We start from the raw sequence: 15,225 nt of genomic DNA, 5'->3' as shown, positions 1-15,225 counted from the left end.
CTGACGACCTTAAACAGCAGGAAACTGCATAGAAAGCAACTCCTTAATAAACGTCTAGCATCAAAATCAGTCCCTTCTTGGAAAGAACTTGGCTCTACGCATTAGATACCTACAGGGTTTCAGACTAAAAAAAAAAAAAAAATAAGTTACCTGGTAGTCAATGACTTCTAAACGGAAAAATTAAGGAGCCAAATACAATTTTTAGTCATCAAGTTTAAATACATAAATAATGTTACAATAAGATTTAACTGTATGCAATGCCAATTAGAGGATGCAGAGTCACCGCCCGTTCTCCTGGCATCAGCACTCGCATCCTGAGTGCCATGATGCCGGGAGTTGTGACCGGTGAAGTGGTGGCCGCTGATTGACAGGTAACGGTCACCTGACTTCTGCGGTCAAGCGAATAAACAGTGGTGCTACAGCGCTGGATTGCACGGCTGAGTACTGATTGAGATATTGTAGCACACCGGCACCTGACATTTCATTTTCAGGAAGTAACCGGACAACCCCTTTAATTCAGCAATGAAATGAGCAGCTTTCAGGTCCCTCTGGGACTCCGTAACTCCCTCTAAAGCAATCTGTCTAAAGATTGACAAGAAATACTAGTAAGAGTAGTTCTTGTAAGACAAAAATTAGGAACACGTTATGGCAAATTCAGGCCTTGTTCACATTGCCTTTAAAAGGCTTGCTGGGTGCGAGGAAACCATTTAAAAATTGATCCCTTGAGAAAGCAGGTGGTGAAACGTGCGTCGGGGCTCAGAAGCGCACTCTACTGGTATAGTTGTAGTCCTTTATGCATATTGTGTTTGAATCATTACATGTACAAGGACTGACTACTTCTATTATTTTGATGCCAATGTATTGGCTTATTTAAAGGGGTTGTCCCGCGAAACAAAGTTGGGTTCAGCACTTCTGTATGGCCATATTAATGCACTTTGTAATGTACATTGTGCATTAATTATGAGCCATACAGAAGTTATTCACTTACCTGTTCCGTTGCTAGCGTCCTCGTCTCCATGGTGCCGTCTAATTTTCAGCGTCTAATCGCCCAATTAGACGCGCTTGCGCAGTCCGGTCTTCCTTTCTGAATGGGGCCGCTCGTGCCGCAGAGCGGCTCCTCGTAGCTCCGCCCCGTCACCTGTGCCGATTCCAGCCAATCAGGAGGCTGGAATCGGCAATGGAGCGCACGGTGCACCGTGGGTGAAGATCCCGGCGGCCATCTTACTTAGGTAAGTAAGAAGTCGCCGGAGCGCGGGGATTCGGGTAAGTACTGGCCGTTTTTTTTTTTTATTCCTGCATCGGGTTTGTCTCGCGCCGAACGGGGGGGCTATTGAAAAAAAAAAAAAAACCCGTTTCGGCGCGGGACAACCCCTTTAAATGTAATATTACCAGATTATGTGAGCCTGTTTATATGGACACCGCATACTAGGTTTTTTACATTTTTTTTTTTAGTAATCTTGAGTTCTAATAAAGTTTTATTTCCTATGCTTCTGTGTCTCGTGTTATATATATATATATATATATTTTATATACACACACAGGCTTCATCTGTGATTAGGGTTGTTTCCCTTTATTCTGTTAAAGTAGGGGTAAAGCAAGGGTCCTTACCCAGGCGATCCAGTGCTACAGCCCGTGTCCTCCTGGATCAGCTACCACTTGACTGCTGCAGTGGGAGCCATGATGCCAGACGAACGGCACTCCACTGCTCCGGCTTCCGATTGGCTGCAGTGGGCAGCCAATCACGGCTGCAGTGGGCAGCCAATCACGGCTGCAGCACTGGATCGTTCAGGCAGAGGATGATCAGTACTGCTGCTTTTATTGATTTTAAAAGGCCTGGGTCTAAATTTTTAAAAAATTCTCTCGCATCCAGACAACCACTTGAAGAACTTCTGGTCTTCCCCTTTACATGAGCAGAACAATGGAAGTAACGGTGGTGCTGGATACCAAAGGGACCCAGTGAACTCCACTGACTCATAATAATGTCCAGGGAGTTTCCATTATGGCGTTCAATGTTTTACCAGACAAAATAACTGCACGCTGCACTATTATTCCGGTAATTTAGAGGGCTCTCCAATGGCGGCTCCAAAAAAACAGAACTTCCGACTGATATGAACCGGCCCTTCGAAGCATAATGCTTTCATTTAGCTTCATGGTATAGACTGCACAGTGTAAATTTAGCATTGTATAGCACAATGGTGAATGGAGTATCCTTAGCATATTGTGACAATGTGTGATCTATGGATCAGGCTCGTAGTACCGCCACTGACCAAAAGAATGAAGGGGCTGCAGGACTCCACAGAGCACGGTGGGCCCTTCATTGTTAATCCAGTGCCAGCGTTCCATCTGTAGGCGAGGCCATGCCAAGCATGGGCTTAAGGGGCTGTTTACACCGAACGATACAATGTCAGATTTTTCTTCCCACCATGGACAGCCCATCCATCTGCCATTCTGCGCCATCTCATAAGATGTAACACTGATATCATACATCTTGGACTACAAATCTTACATTTACACGGATCTGCAGGTAACATGCTAAATGCTGCACGTTACCTTAAATCTTCCCATCTAGAATGATTTGGGTTTAGCAGCGAGCGGCATGGTCTGCCAAATGTTAATTGAACACAATACTCCTATTCCTTGAATCCACATCTGAGGCCTCCTTCCCTGGTTGCAATATCCAAGATATCCTCATTTCAAAGAGGAGCGCTTAGAAAGGAATGCACACATTGATGAGATTTAATAGCACTGGCGGTAATGGTGTCCGTCCGGCTTGTAGGCTACATATGACAATTACAAGGGGGGTAGAGTTGCCCAATTATCTTTAAACAGTTTACGGGGTTTTAAACAAAATGTAGTTTGCCATTAAAAAAAATAATTTCTATTTCTATTGTGGATCGTTCATAAACAGTGAATGCTTTCTTTCTGGTTGCTATGGTTACGTCCAAGGACATCAGCATTTCGCAGATTGTCATAGCACTGCGGAATAAGTTGGCGCTATATAAATAAAGATTAGAGATGAGCGAGAACCCAAAATGCTTGGGCCCGCGTTATTCGAGTCGAGCTTTTCATAAAGCCACCGCGATTTTCCATAAGAAACCTATCATTATGGTATGCTCATCACGGAAAATCACGGCATGCTGTGATTTTTATATGCGATCGGAAAATCGTGGTGAATTTCCGCTCGAGTACATCGGGCTGCGCTTTCCATCGTTATCCTATGGAAAGCGTTTCATGCGTTACCTGCATGTGGATTATCGCCGTGGATAACACAATGAAGAATCGCCCGTAGACAGGAGGCCTTAAACCTACATACAATTAAAGCGACCCTCTGGTCCTGGACCAAACCAGGACGGCTATACTGCTTCTCTGACTCCCTGATGTACATTGGTAATGGATCGGTAGTCTAAGACAAAACACACTGCTCTGATTCTACAGACAAGCCCTGGCCATCAGAGTAGCAAGTAGTATCTTGAACTACTGATACACAATCCCAACGCACCATCTTGGTTTGGCCCAAAAGTTATAATAGAGGAGATCACAGCTCATCCTCCTGACTGTATAATTATGTAATTATAGTAACTTATTTAGGCGAATATAGAAGGTAATGTCAATTAAACAGCCAATCAGTGGATTTACCATTACTGAAATGTTGATTAGCCGTCTTGTAATGCCTCTCTATAATACAGTTCTTTCTAGATTGCACTGCTGTTTAGCGGAAGATCGGCTCCTTTGCACGCCAAATGACAGGGACTCCAATTATTTTTTTTATACATGCCAGCAATGGCCAAATAATAGTTTGCTATTGCTACTAGTAGATGTCAGGGTGGACACCGGTAGACCATTAGGCATACTAGCTGTGCTTTTGCTGAATTTGCCATAAAATTTTTAAAAAAAGGGCAATTCAGAAAAACTGCGGAAAAAAATATATGTGGTTTTGCAGATGTGGTTTTTGATGCAGTTTTTACTGCAAACCGCCCTGTGTAGATGAACTCTTTAAAAGGGGTTGTGCCAAGAGCACAACCCCAGTGCTTATGTAGTATGAATGTTAATGAGCAGGGACCCCCACCCAGAACCCCTCTCTATGAGCCAGAATAGAGAGCCATTTCTGTAAGAGTAGCTTCTGTTCTGGTGGATTGAGCCGTTCTTATACTACCAGCACAGCCATTCATTGTCATGCAATGCTACATTTCCCTTGCAGTAAAAATACCTGGCTGGCCGCAGCTTTACCTAGCAAGATCAGCGGTTTGCCGAGTGTGTCAGGAGTGGAAAGGTGCGGACAATCAGCTGCTTGCCCTACATAACGTCCGCTGCTTACAGTGAATGGTGAGGGGGAGGGGGGAGAGCAGGGGGAGAACTCTCCTCCAGCCACCCCACTGTCAGTGATCCAGAGATACTCGCTCCTGTGTAACAGCACGGGAGCGAGTAAACACAGGGACGAGTGTTGAGCACCCATTACGTGTAAAAGGGCCTTAAGGGGTATTTCCATGTAATCACTAATGAGCACTTTAACCTCAGGATCGATCAATAGGTGAAAGACTGAAGTCTATGGGCGCCCGCTATCAGCGCTGCAATACACCGGAGTTGGAGCGGAGACTGCAGCTCTGACCCCCGAGTAGTGGCAGGCAGTTTTAACTGCAGGTGCAGTTCCCATTTAAAGCAATGAAAGGTGCAAATGCAATTACTAGCGCCAACCACTACACAAGAGTCCAATCAGTGCCTGCTCCGGCCCCTGCGTATTGCAGCGCCGACAGCGGGCACCCAATCAGCTGATCGTTCAAAGGTCCTGAGCGGCAAACCCGTGCCGATCAACTACTGATGACCTGTTCGGAGGATATGTAGTATTTGCGTAGAACACCCCTTTAAATAATCAAGCACCCAGCAGCTACAGCCAATGCTGGATTAATGGAGCTTTACAGTATTTCATAGTGGTATGTCATGCAAAGTTACATCGTAGGGGCAGGACAGGGTTAAATCATTAGTATTCACCTTATAGAAAGCCGCTGAGTGCGCAGAAATACATTAATAATGATCTTATCTTTTTCTACAGTAAATTACCCCGGGCTCATTATCCTATGCTATTCCCCACACTCTGATCTTATCCAAGATGTTCATCATCTTGAGGCTTCTTTACAAGTCACTTTTTTCCCCGCTTTCTTGCCCCTCTGTTCTTCAAAGAAACTTCATTCCGACGGTCAGCGCTCAATCCTCATTGGAGCGGTCAGAGTCTTTGGGAAAGATTTATATTCCCCCATTAAAGCAAACTTATGAAGATTTAATGCTAAAAAGGCCCGCTCCTTTGAACAGTTCTGGCATGCTGCGAGCTAAGTGACGTGCTTCATTTAATGGCTCGCACAACCATAGACCCTCACAAGTATAAGCACTTAATCCCCCTCCTCTTAGCAGATAGACATGCACGTTTGGTCTCCTAGTAATACACAGATCTGCCGTTTGTGCCGGGGATCTGCGCTGCTAAATCAAACGCAGTACATAAAAATAAGATAAGCCTGAATACTGATGGCTGGTAGCTATGGAGAACGCCTTCCCTATGCTGGATAGAGGACACGGCGTCCAGCAACAGATCCGACCACGGACAGCAGAATATAGACTTATAGGTATGTATATATAGCGTGTTATGGCATATGTGGGACAGCATGAAAGCCTCTTGTAATCCTAGAAGGTTATATCTTGCTGATAACTACCTAAGGGTATATTCACATACAGCGCAAATGTTGGACATTTTCCTCAGCAGAAAATCCGCAGTCTTCCTGCATTAAAAAAACGCGTCATGACTAAGATTTAGCCGCAGATCCGCAGCGGATTTCAACCTTCAGCTACCACTAAAAACCTTTACAAATCACTGCTCACGGGCAACCACTACTGAACACTGCCAGTTCTCCCTCAGTTTGAGGATGTCCACTTCCGCATCACCTAACCATTAAGATAAGCAGCAGCACACGTGAGAAAGATTTTGGCAAATTAATAGATCAGAGACTGAACATGAGTCAACAATGTGATGCAGCAGCAAAAAAGGCAAAACACAATTCTGAGATGTATTAAGAGAAGCATAGAGTCTAGATCAAGTGAGATATTTATCCCCCTCTACTCTTCTTTAGTCAGATCTAGAGATGAGAGAACGTGCTTGTTTAGGGTAGTTACTCGAACGAATATTGCTTTCTTCAAGTAACTGCCTACTCGAGCAAAAAGATTCGGGTGGCACCGGGGGTAAGCGGGGGAGAGAGAGCTCCCCCCTGTTACCACCTGCTCCACTCCGCCGCCACCCAAATCTTTTCACCCGAGTAGGCAGTTACTCGAAAAAAGCGATACTCGTTCGAATAATTGCCCTAAACGAGCACGTTCACTCATCTCTAGTCAGACCTCATCTGGAATACTGTGTCCAGTTCTGAGCACCCTAATTTTAAAAAGACATAGACAAACTGGAGCAAGTTCAGAGAAGCGTTACCAAGATGGTGAGCGGTCTGCAAATCATGTCCTATGAGGAACGGTTAAAGGATCTGGGAAAAAGAAGGCTGAGAGGAGACTTAATAGCTGTCTGCAAATATCTGAAGGGCTGTCACAGTGCAGAGGCATCAGCCCTATTCTCATTTGTACAAGGAAAGACTAGAAGCAATGGGATGAAACTGAAAGGGAGGAGACAGATTAGATATTAGAAAAAACTTTGACAGGGAGGGGGATCAATGAGTGGAACAGGATACCACAGGAGGTGGCGAGTTCTCCTTCAATGGAAGTGTTCAAACAAAGGCTGGACAAATATCTGTCTGGGATGGTTTAGTGAATCCTGCACTGAGCAGGGAGAGGGGGTTGGACCTTCCAAATTTACCATTCAGTGATTTGCAAGTATCTTCACTTGCTCCTATTAGGTCCCAGTGCTGAAATCAGCTCTGGATCTGCAGCTGAATCAATCCGAGTCAAAATCTGCAACGGTGCAGTTTTTGATACATGCAGAAATGTTTTGGATTTCCCACTGTGCAAAATCTGCAGCATTTCTGCTAAGTATGAAGCACCCCAAGGGTCCATTCATACAGGAAGACTGTCAGGTGCTTAAGCAACAGAGAGTAGCTTTAACAACTGACACATTGTGCTTTCATGTAGAAGCAATAAATCGTATTTTGTCTAGAACGACTTCTCTGGATTGCAGAACCACACATAGCACTAAAACGGCGGCTTGCCGGCTCTATTCACAGCGGCATCATGGCTTCCATTATTATGAGACACATGACTGCTACTGCAACAAAAATGACACAATTAAAAAGTTACTCCAGCACATGGCCGGATGTTACCCTTTACTTACTTCGTACTTCCTGTAGGAAATCCAGACAAGGCCGGCTAGTTTCAGAGATGCTTAATGATACATCTAGTGGGGTCTGCCCCTCATAGTTCCTAGTGTTCGTGTCTGCACCATAATTGTACAACATCCGGGCACACAGGACATCATCCCGGAGTGCTGAAATGTGAAGAGGGGTCTGTCCATCCTCTAGACGCCCTAAGTTCGTGTCAGCACCTCTTTGGAGAAACATGCGACAGTAAGAATGGTTACTTTTGAGCACGGCATAGCGTAGTAAAAACCCGTTTTGAATATCGATATTGGCATTATGGTCCAGTAGGATCTTCACGCAGCTGGATCTTTCCCGAATGATGGCAAGCTGCAAGGGAGTCGTACCCTTGTCACTTAGAGGGTCAACCTCAGCTTTGAACTCCAAAAGCAGTGTGACAAAGGAGTCTCTGCCGTAGTGGGCAGCCACGTGCAGGGGCGTCCAGCCGTCATTGCTCTTGGCGTTAATGATGTCACTGCGGTGCTCCGACTCCAGCAGAAGGCGTGCGATCCGAGCTCGACCATGCATGGCAGCATAGTGCAACGCTGTGAAGCCACCAATCAAATCCTTCACTGTAGGGTCCGCTGTAACAGAAAAACACAGAGGTTACCGGATGTATATAGACTATATAGCAATCTGTGACTCTAGGACAGTGATGGCGAACCTTTTAGAGACCGAGTGCCCAAACTGCAACCCAAAACCAACTTATGTATCGCAAAGTGCCAACACGTCAGGGGCGGGGCTTATTACGACATGATTTTACGCCTGTCGTTCTAAAAAGGACAGGGCTGCTTCAAAATAGACAGGGTGCAGATTCTGACTGCTTTTTGGATGTGGAAAATTCTGCAGCATTTCTGCATCCAAAAAGTTGTCAAAATCTGCACCCTGTCTATTTTGAAACAGCCCTGCCAGTTTCTGCCGCATGTAAACATACCCCAGTGGTAATAGTGGCCCTCCTAGCGATAATAGTGACCCCCCCCCAGTGGTAATAGTGACATACCCCAGCGGTCCCCCAGCAGTAATAATGCCCGCTTCCCGCCCAGCTGTTCCCACAGCAGTCATATTACCCCCCCCCCCAGTGGTCCACCAGCAGTCACAATGCCACCCCCAGCTGTCTGCCAGCAATAATGCCCCCCTCCCCTCAAGCGGTTCCCCCAGCAGTCATAATGGCTTTCCCCCGCAGCGATTCCCCCAGCAGTCCTAATGCCTCCCCCCCCCCAGCGGTTCTCCCAGCAGTCATAATGCCTCCCCTCCCCCCCAGCGATTCTCCCAGCAGTCATAATGCTTCCCCTCCCCCCCCTAGCGATTCTCCCAGCAGCCAGAATGCCCCCCCCCAGCGATTTTCCCAGCAGTCAGAATGCCCCCCCTCCCCCCCCAGTGATTTTCCCAGCAGAATGCCCCCCCCCCCCGATTTTCCCAGCAGTCAGAATGCCCCCCCCCCCCCCCGATTTTCCCAGTAGTCAGAAAGTCCCCCCTCCCCAGCGATTTTTTTTTCCCAGCAGTCAGAATTGCCCCCCCCCCCCAGCGATTTTCCAGGGAGTCAGAATGCCTCCCCCCCCCCCAGCGAGTTTCCCAGCAGTCAGAATGCCCCCCTTCCCCCCCCCAGTGATTTTCCCAGCAGCCAGAATGCCCCCCCCCAGCGATTTTCCCAGCAGTCAGAATGCCCCCCCTCCCCCCCCAGTGATTTTCCCAGCAGAATGCCCCCCCCCCCCGATTTTCCCAGCAGTCAGAATGCCCCCCCCCCCCCCCGATTTTCCCAGTAGTCAGAAAGTCCCCCCTCCCCAGCGATTTTTTTTTCCCAGCAGTCAGAATTGCCCCCCCCCCCCAGCGATTTTCCAGGGAGTCAGAATGCCTCCCCCCCCCCCAGCGAGTTTCCCAGCAGTCAGAATGCCCCCCTTCCCCCCCCCAGTGATTCTCCCAGCAGCCAGAATGCCCCCCCCCAGCGATTTTCCCAGCAGTCAGAATGCCCCCCCTCCCCCCCCAGTGATTTTCCCAGCAGAATGCCCCCCCCCCCCCGATTTTCCCAGCAGTCAGAATGCCCCCCCCCCCCCCCCGATTTTCCCAGTAGTCAGAAAGTCCCCCCTCCCCAGCGATTTTTTTTTCCCAGCAGTCAGAATTGCCCCCCCCCCCCAGCGATTTTCCAGGGAGTCAGAATGCCTCCCCCCCCCCCAGCGAGTTTCCCAGCAGTCAGAATGCCCCCCTTCCCCCCCCCAGTGATTTTCCCAGCAGTCAGAATGCCCCCCCCCCGATTTTCCCAGCAGTCAGAATGCCCCCCCTCTCCCCCCAGCGATTTTCCCAGCAGTCAGAATGCCCCCCTCCCCCCCCAGTGATTTTCCCAGCAGTCAGAATGCCCCCCCCCCCCCGATTTTCCCAGCAGTCAGAATGCCCCCCCTCTCCCCCCAGCGATTTTCCCAGCAGTCAGAATGCCCCCCGATTTTCCCAGCAGTCAGAATGCCCCCCCCAGCGATTTTCCCAGTAGTCAGAATGTCCCCCCTCCCCCCCCCCCAGCGATTTTCCCAGCAGTCAGAATGCCCCCCCCAGTAGTCAGAATGTCCCCCCAGCGATTTTCCCAGTAGTCAGAATGTCCCCCCTCCCCCCCCCCCAGCGATTTTCCCAGTAGTCAGAATGTCCCCCCTCCCCCCCCCCCCCCCAGCGATTTTCCCGGCAGTCATAATGCCTCCCCCCCCCAGCGATTCTCCCAGCTGTTAGAATGCCCGCCCCCTGCCCCACATACTTACCCCTCCTCCTCGCGGGAGCGCCGCTCCTCTCCTGCCTGGTCCCAGGTGCATACTGAAGGCAGCGTGCTGCTGTTGGATGCCTTCTCCCCCTGCTCTTGCGGAACCAAAGTAGGAGACGTCGGAAGAGGGGGGAGAAGGATCCTAGCTGCACACTGACTCACAGTGTGCGCCGGGATCAGCACAGAAAGCAGCGCTGAGTGAATGTCAGCAGGGGAGCCGCGACCCCTGCAGGCATTCACTAAGGTGGTGAGCGGCCGATGGCGACGCGTGCCAGCAGGGAGGGCTCTGCGTGCCGCCTCTGGCACGCGTGCCATAGGTTCGCCACCACTGCTCTAGGATGTTATTACACTACAGTAACTATAATGTGAGACCTCAGACATTACCTGCCTTTGCACAATGACAAAGGTAATTGCTGCCCGGTTCCATAGACTGAGCCTCAGGTCACTTTACTAAGTTTGGTTCAGTAAACCGTGGGGAGTCCAGTAATAGAGATGCTAGTCTGCACCCATATTACAACTTTAAAGAAGCAGCCTTATCACCATGAGCGACTCTCTACACATTTTTTTCCCCTCCTAGGGAACCCTCTACTCTAAAACAAACGTAAAAGCAGCGCACATAAGGGCAGGTATACTATAATTCTTGAACAGACTATATTCAGTCAGAGGTAGTTAAAGGGCTTTTCTGATCATTACTGGGTAACATGCCTCCTTTAGTGCCCCCCGGTGCTAAAATTCAGAGGCTACGTCATCATGTTCCCAAACTTCTGGCCTCATGGCGCTCAGGGTGCGAGCACTGATATCAGGAAAACGAGCGGTGACGCTAAATCCTCTGATTGGCTGCAGCAGTCATCTGACTTCTAGTGACATCATCTGTCATAACAAACACCGGGACCACAGCGGGGCTACAGCACTGGATCACGGTGGCAGGGAACAGGCAAATACTGCTCTTATTTTAACCCAGTGGCACTGATGGGGGCCATGTTGTCCAATCCGTTTAAGGCTACGTATACACGCATCGCATCTTTAAAATTCAATCTTCAAGCACAATAGAGGATCGGAAGGGTTTCCCATGGATTTCAATGGAAAACCTCGCTTCGCACTTTCAGGCCCACTGCACGGCATGTGAGAGCCATGAGATGCATTAGAGGTCCCATCGAAATCAATGGGCGATGTGTTCTGAGTAACGTAAAAAGATAGAACATGCCACAGTGTGGGAAACCATTGCTTGTGTGTATGACTCCATTTACATAAGACTGGAGGAATAGAAAAAAAAGAAAAGTTCTAATATTAAAATATTAAATCTTTGAGGGGGAAGGGGTGTTGTTATTCTTTTTCCACTTAAATGCATGTATTTTGGGCTAAATCATTTTTGCAATATGGTTTGTTAAACACTTTGCACTGTGTCTTCTGTAGTTTCTACATATCACATGGTTTGACGTTTGCTTTTCAGCCCTCACCTGTTCTCTCCTGCACCTTCCCATCAGCTAATTCATGCCCAGAAGAAAGAAACTTCGTTTTGGTCATAAAACTGCTAAAAAAAAGTGCAGGAGAGGAGAGAGCAGAGGACAACCAAGTCATCAGTCCAGCCTCACTGATGGATCCCATATTAAGACAGACTCCACTAGATGGGCTCATAGACTTTCTATTGTGTTCATCTTCAGCTACTGAGTAGTGACAGTGCTCAGATAAGCGCTTCAGCTGGTTCGTTCTACCGACTGGTCTCAGCTGCCGAACCCCCAGCAATCAAACCTTTTGCCATGTCAAAAGTTTGTAGAATGCAATGTTACATTTTGAGTAAAAGGGAAAAAAAAAAAGTCACCCCTCAAAAGGTGTCCATAACCTTTAGGGCTTATTCAGACGACTGTATATCGGCCGGGTATTCACGCCGGCCGATATACGGCGTCTCTCTCTGTGGTGGGAGGATGGAAGAGCCGGGCGCAGTGCTCTGAGCTCCCACCCCCTCTCCGCCCCTCTGCACTATTTGCAATGAGAGGAGGCGGGGCAGCATCGGGGCCAAGTTTAGTTAAATAGCCCCACCCCCATCCCGCCTCCCTTCATTGCAAATAGTGCAGAGGGCGGAGAGGGGGTGGAGAGGAGGCGGGATCTGAGTGCACTCCTCCCCCTGCAGAGAGGGACGCAGCCGATGTGTGAATACGCGGCTGATATATGGTCGTCTGAATAAGCCCTTAAATTCAAGTCACGTTTTTGCACCAAATTGAATCTAAAACACGTTTATTGCAAAAATAAAAAAAGCAGTTGTTCACTATTTTAGGATATCTGCTTGACCAAACCTTTTCTTTTGAAATGGGGAAATTATATTTTCAGGTTAGCAGAACGTATATGCCTATAAGAAGTTTTACACATCTACAAAAAAGAAGCCTTTGGACAGATTACAGAATACGTAGGACGTGGCGACAGACTATGGTGTGAACACAGTCTCATTTTTTTTCCCCGCCTACTGTACGCCGGGGTGCTGCTGCGCAGAAATATCCTAATAAACTGTAAGTAGCATTATGAAATGTTCTATTACACAAACTGACATAAGAGGACTTCCCACCCTGCTGTGTCCTCTGTTGCCTCCACATCCCGTCTTCTGCGCTTCATGTCCTTGTTAAGAGAAAGCATGTGTCAGAACATCTGCCGATCAGTGGATTTCCTGTGGTCTGGCACGAGCGGTGTAAGGAACTTAGGTAACATGCTCCTCTGTGGCTTGTCGCCCTTCCAAGCAATACAACATACATTATTTAAGGGTCTTCTGGTACACTATGTTCAGTGTGCAGGGATTGTGCCCCTGCCGTTTATTTAAATGAAAGTGAAGGGACAGGAAGGCTGTAATGGAAATCTGTTTTCCTCTGACTATACTTGGATTAATGGTCTGTTTGAAGAGACTGTATTTATGGAACACATTCATCAATTACCTGTTTACAAAGGCAATGTCACAAAATCAAAGGAGAAGTGACACCAGAAAGAATGGAGGCGCATAAGAAACAAGGGAGAGCGGACACAGGATGCAAGAACATGACACCGCCTGGCACAATGTGAAACCAAAGACCAGGGAGTGACCTCTAACAGTTTAGGAGACCATCGCTCAGAAGTGCGGCAACCCATCACAACCAAGTCACGTGCTGCACTCAAGATGTATTATAACTAGTGGCTATGGGAAAAGAACACGTGTACAAATGCAGCAAAGTTTAACTTGACTCAACAAGTTAAGATAACTTTCCGTGGCACCATTTTTCACCCTTTTAATGGTTTTACAATGGGTTTTGGATTAAAGGGCCACTGCCGTTTGTTTAGACACCACATTAAAACAGTACATGCTGCGATTTTATCTCCACCCGCAGAAATCGCAATTCGATTTCGCAAGTGAAAAGGAAGAAGTGCTTTTCAATAGCATGTAATGAACGGTTTTTGCTGCAAATCCGCGGTCTGGATGCTGACTGCGGATTCTGCAATGCAAACCTGTTCATGTGCAGCCGGCCTAAGGGAAGGCAGTTGTAGTCACCTTACTATGTAGTTTTGAACTAGGCTTGACCAAGTATTTTCTAGGTGTAATGTCGAGCACTAGTTTTTTGGCTTTTTTTTATATCAAAATCTATACACTTAAGGGATGGCTAAAGTGTTAGGTGAACAGGGTGTCGTAACACAAGTGTTAGCGGGCGCTGCTAGCGCTCACAACTGACACGCTAATGTTACCAGCTCGGGTGCACCAAGCCATTAACATAAATCATAAACAGTAGCTGTGCCTACTAGCACTTATATAATTGCACCCTAAAGGAAGTTTAAAATAAGCATGATTGGTTCTATAACCATTTTATTACCAATGGTCATTGATGTTCCTGTGTCCAGGTCACATTCTACAGTTCTGGCATGTCGACTTTCAAAAAATTATAACTTTATTTTTCCATCGACATGTGCGGGCTTGTTTATTGCAGGGCGACCTCTAGTTTAGATCGGTCCTATTTTGAGGTTTATAAGAGTTTAGTGCTTTTTATTCCACTTATTTCTTGGAGAGAGGGTGACCAGAAAAGCATAACTCCGGAATTGCATATCTTTTCCTGATGGCATTCACCATACACGATTTTCTTAACTTTAACGTTTAACATATTTTTCTCACGCAGGGTGGCCTGGTACTGGTTCCTGAGCAGAAAGAGGTTGAGCAAGAAATGACTCTACCCACAATGATCAGAGCAGAGGAGAAAGAGGTAGAGCAAGAAATGACTCTACCCACAATGATCAGAGCAGAGGAGAAAGAGGTAGAGCAAGAAATGACTCTACCCACAAAGACAATCAGAAGATATGGATGAACTCTTTCCACATCAGATGGCCAAGCATGACATAGTGATCATGGGAGACTTTAACTATCCAGACATTTGTTGGGAATCTCTCTCAGGTAAAAGTAATGGGTCCAACAAATTCTTATCCGCTCTTGCTGACAACTTAATCTTCCAAAAAGGTAGAAGAGAAAACAGGGGCATCTGCTATCTTGGACCTAATTCTTACCAACAGGGAGGGAATGGTTGAGGAAGTAAGGATGGCTCGGACCTTAGGAGGCAGTGATCATGCTATCCTTGAATTTTGGATAAAACGGGGAGGAAGACCTGAGAAGACTCCGACCTCAAGGTTGGATTTCAGAAAGGCAGATTTTAATGAACTTAGAAAGAGGATAGGAAGGATCCAATGGTTGGATGTCCTCAAGGACAGAAATGTCCAAGGAGAATGGAAAATATTGCAAAATGAGATCAAAGCACAATTGTTAACAATCCATAAAAGAAGAAAGAATAGGAAACATTCTGCCGGGCCAAAGAAGGAAGATCCGGCTGCGACAGAGGAGAGACACGCAGCGTCCAGGACAGGTGAGTTTATTCTTATTTTTAGGCCTTATGCCCCAGGGAAAGGAGGGACCCGCTGCGGATTCTGCATGAAGAATCCGCGGCGGACCTGATTTTCCCCATGGACATGAGGCCTTAGGCCTCATGTCCACAGGCAGATCAGATTCCCCATGTGGGAGCCCGCAGCAGAATCCGACCTCGCCTACGGCTGAGAACAATGCTGGTCTTCTACTTACCCGTCCGGGTCTTCATTTTCTTCACTGCGGATGTGTGACATTGGGATTTAAATTCTAATGCCAGAATTGACAGTGGCATTTAAAGGATT

The 15,225-nt window shown here is 47.4% G+C and overlaps 1 protein-coding gene across 2 annotated transcripts in view; it reads right to left on the bottom strand.

The window, feature by feature from the left end:
* ASB7 (ankyrin repeat and SOCS box containing 7) overlaps positions 1 to 15,225 on the bottom strand; it is a 44,950-nt gene that overhangs the window by 7,682 nt on the left and 22,043 nt on the right. For both annotated transcript variants that reach the window (XM_066592867.1, XM_066592866.1), the window contains exon 5: positions 7,310 to 7,915. In XM_066592867.1, the coding sequence (XP_066448964.1) occupies positions 7,310 to 7,915 (606 nt within the window). The remainder of the gene's footprint in view (positions 1 to 7,309; positions 7,916 to 15,225) is intronic.

The sequence above is a fragment of the Eleutherodactylus coqui genome, chromosome 2 (genome assembly GCF_035609145.1).
Source record: "Eleutherodactylus coqui strain aEleCoq1 chromosome 2, aEleCoq1.hap1, whole genome shotgun sequence".
Classification (NCBI taxonomy): domain Eukaryota; kingdom Metazoa; phylum Chordata; class Amphibia; order Anura; family Eleutherodactylidae; genus Eleutherodactylus; species Eleutherodactylus coqui.
Note: the sequence above shows the minus strand (reverse complement) of the source record. Positions and strands in the feature narration are given on the sequence as shown.